Here is a 4,026-nt window from a genome sequence, read left to right as displayed (position 1 = left end):
ATTAGCCCCCTACAGCCCCCCCATGCCCCCCCATACTCTCTCCCCATATCCTCCATATCCCCCATACCCTCCCTATATCCCCCCATATCCCCCCTATATCCCCTTATGCCCCCCCATATATCCCCTTATACCCCCCATATCCCCTCATTCCCCCCATATCCCCCTATATCCCCCCATATCCCCCCCATTCCCCCCTATCCCCCGCATATCCCCCCTATATCCCCCCATCACCCCCCCTATATCCCCCTATATCCCCCCATATCCCCTTCATACCCCCCCATATCCCCCCTATATCACCTAATCCCCTATATCCCCCCATCCCCCCCATATCCCCTATATCCCTAATCCCCCCCATATCCCTAATCCCCCCTATATCCCCTATATCCCCTTATACCCCCCCTACCCCCACTATGATCCGCCCCACTTCACCGCACCCCTCTCATCCGACCCATCCCGCAGTCCTCCGTCCCAGCTCTGCGCTACCTCCACGTTTCTGTATCACGCACCCGCCGTCTACACCGGTACCGTGAGGGGGCGGCACCGCTCCGACCGAACCGGAAGTTACACCTAACGAATTAAATATTAGAAGTGTTCGTCACTTCCGGACATGCCCCTCCATTCATCTGACCCGTCGGTACAATCGGCGTCGCCGTCGCAAAGCCAGTGGATGACGCTGCGCCGTCGGTAAACGGAACGACGGGGACACGGGGGGGGGGAGGGCAGCTCCGTCATCGGCCCGATCCGGACACATCCCGGTCACCGTCACAAGAACACGGGGAAACACAGACCGGAAATGACAACGGAAGGCCGGGGCACCGGGGGGTGGTGCAATTAACGGGAGCGTTATGGGAGGCAATGGGGGGACCCCATAGAACCCCATAACTGCCCCAAGACCCCATATTTTGCCCCATAACCTGCCCCATAACCCCATAAACTGCCCATAGAGCCCCTTTATTGCCCCCCATAGAGCCCCATATTGACCCCATAGCTCGCCCCCAGAGAGCCCAATTATACTGCCCGACATAAGAAGTCCCCAATATGCCCCATTAAGCCCCATAACTGCCCCATAGAATCCTCATAACTCCCCATAAGCCCCATAACTGCCCCATAAAGCCCCATAGCTAGGCCCCATAACTGCCCCATATGCATGCCCCATATTGCCCCATAGCTGCCCCATAATTGCCCTATACCCCCTATATCCCCCCACAGCTCCCTTTTAGAGACCATAACTTCCCCACCCATAGAGCCCCATAAACACTACTCCCCATTAAGGGAGACCCCTGACATACCGCATACCAAGGCGCGCGAGCCACCGATGAAACCTGCCAAGCCCCCATAGAGCCCCATAACTGCCCGCATAGGAGCCCCATAGAGTTGCACCATTGCCTCTAATAGCGCCCATAGCGCCCCATATTGCCCATAGCTGCCCATTGACCCCATAATTGCCCTATACCCTATATCCCCCCACAGCTCCCTTTAGAGTCCCCATGACACTGCCCCCACTAGTGCCCATAACTTGCCCCCGTAGAATGCTCCATAAAACTCACACAATTCCCCCCATAGGCCCATAACTGCCCCATGAGCCCATTAAACTGCCCCACAACCTCATAGTACCCCATAACTGCCATAGCCCCCACAGGACCCTATAGAGCCCATTATACTCGCACCCGCCCCATAGAGCCCCATAACTGCCCCATAACCGCCCCCACAGCCCCCCATCGATCTCGCTAATCTGCCCCGAACCGCCCTACTATCCCGCCCACAGCCCCCCGTCTAGTGAGGCTCGCATTAGAGCCCCACTATATCTAGCCCCCCATAGAGCCACCCATAACCCCCTGTACCCCCACAGTTCCCCATGATTGGCGCCCTCAGCCCCCCTTAGACCCATAACTGCCCCATACCCCTTATATCCCCCACAGCCCCCTTAGAGGCCCTCCATAACTGCCCATATCCTCCTATATCCCACAGCCTCCTCTTAGAGCCCCATAACGGGCCCCCATACCACCGTAATTCCCCCACTCTTTAGATGCCCCATAACTACCCACATAGAGCCCATAACTGGCCCATAGAGCCCATCAACTGCCCATACCCCACAGCCCCCCATGTGCCCGCACAACTGCCCCCATCCCCCCACAGGCCCCCCATAGAGCCCCATAACTCCCCCATAAGATCCTCCTCATTACCCTCCTCTGTATCCCCCAAGCCCCCATTTGCCCCAATTAACAGCCCCATAGCCCCATAACACCCATATTGCCCCGTAACAGCCCCATAGCCCCCCATAGAGCCCATAATTGCCCCCATAGAGTCCCATATTGTCCCATAACATCCCCATAGTGTCCCATAACAGCCCCATATTGCCCCATAACAGCCCCATAGAGCCCCATAACTGCCCATAGAGCCCCATATTGCCCCATAACTGCCCCATAACAGCCCCATAGTGCCCCATAACAGCCCCATATTGCCCCATAACTGCCCCACATTGCCCCATAACAGCCCCATAGTGCCCCATAACAGCCCCATAGTGTCCCATAACAGCCCCATAGTGTCCCATAACAGCCCCACATTGCCCCATAACAGCCCCATAGTGTCCCATAACAGCCCCATAGCCCCCCATAGAGCCCATAATTGCCCCCATAGAGTCCCATATTGCCCCATAACAGCCCCATATTGCCCCATATTGCCCTATATTGCCCCATAACTGCCCCATAACAGCCCCATATTGCCCCATAACAGCCCCATATTGCCCCATAACTGCCCCATTTTGCCCCATATTGCCCCATAACAGCCCCACATTGCCCCATAAGTGCCCCCATTATCACTCACTGCAGCCCATCTCATCCTGGCCGTGCCCGCAGTCCTGCTGCCCGTCGCAGCGCCACGACATGGGCACACAGCGCTGCCGCCCCACGGAGACACCGCAGTCAAAGTGCTGCAACGGGCACGGCAACGAGCCTGAAACACGGGAACACGCGTGTTAATAGGGGAACATACGTGTTAATGGGGAACATACGTGTTAATGGGGGACATACGTGTTATAGAGGGAACATACGTGTTATAGAGGGAACATATGTGTTAATGGGGCACATACGTGTTAATGGGGGACATACGTGTTAATGGGGGACATACGTGTTAATGGGGGACATACGTGTTAATGGGGGACATACGTGTTATAGAGGGAACATACGTGTTATAGAGGGAACATACGTGTTAATAGGGAACATACGTGTTATTGGGGGACATACGTGTTATAGAGGGGACATACGTGTTAATGGAGAGCATATGTGTTAATAGGGGAACATACGTGTTATAGAGGGAACATACGTGTTAATGGGGGAACATACGTGTTATTGGGGGACATACGTGTTAATGGGGAACATACGTGTTATAGAAGGAACATACGTGTTAATGGGGAACATACGTGTTACTGGGGGACATACGTGTTAATGGGGAACATACGTGTTAATGGGGGACATACGTGTTAATGGGGGAACATACGTGTTAATGGGGGAACATACGTGTTAATGGGGGACATACGTGTTATTGGGGGACATATGTGTTAATTGGGGACATACGTGTTATACAGGGAACATATGTGTTAATGGGGGACATACGTGTTAATGGGGGGGACATACGTGTTAATGGGGGAACATACGTGTTAATGGGGAACGTATGTGTTATAGAGGGGACATACGTGTTAATGGGGAACATACGTGTTAATGGGGAACGTATGTGTTATAGAGGGGACATACGTGTTAATGGAGAGCATATGTGTTAATAGGGGAACATACGTGTTAAGGGGGAACATACGTGTTATGTTATACCCACATATGACCCACACACACCACATATGACCACACGTATGACCCACATGAGCCACGTATGACCCCCCCTCACCCCATATAACCACACGTATGACCCATATGACCACACGTATGACCCACACACACCACATATGACTCACATGACCCATGTATGACCCACATATAACCCCCCCACACCCCATATGACCACACGTATGACCCATAT

The 4,026-nt window shown here is 53.9% G+C and overlaps 1 protein-coding gene across 1 annotated transcript in view; it reads right to left on the bottom strand.

The window, feature by feature from the left end:
• Nucleotides 1–2,786: 2,786 nt before the first annotated feature.
• The window catches only part of LOC107307509 (low-density lipoprotein receptor-like), a 5,436-nt gene continuing 4,196 nt past the window's right edge, over nucleotides 2,787–4,026 (bottom strand). Inside the window, exon 3 of the mRNA XM_015851015.2 lies at nucleotides 2,787–2,952. Within this exon, the coding sequence (XP_015706501.1) occupies nucleotides 2,816–2,952 (137 nt within the window). The 3' untranslated portion in view covers nucleotides 2,787–2,815. The remainder of the gene's footprint in view (nucleotides 2,953–4,026) is intronic.

The sequence above is a fragment of the Coturnix japonica genome, unplaced genomic scaffold (assembly GCF_001577835.2).
Source record: "Coturnix japonica isolate 7356 unplaced genomic scaffold, Coturnix japonica 2.1 chrUnrandom640, whole genome shotgun sequence".
Taxonomy (NCBI): domain Eukaryota; kingdom Metazoa; phylum Chordata; class Aves; order Galliformes; family Phasianidae; genus Coturnix; species Coturnix japonica.
Note: the sequence above shows the minus strand (reverse complement) of the source record. Positions and strands in the feature narration are given on the sequence as shown.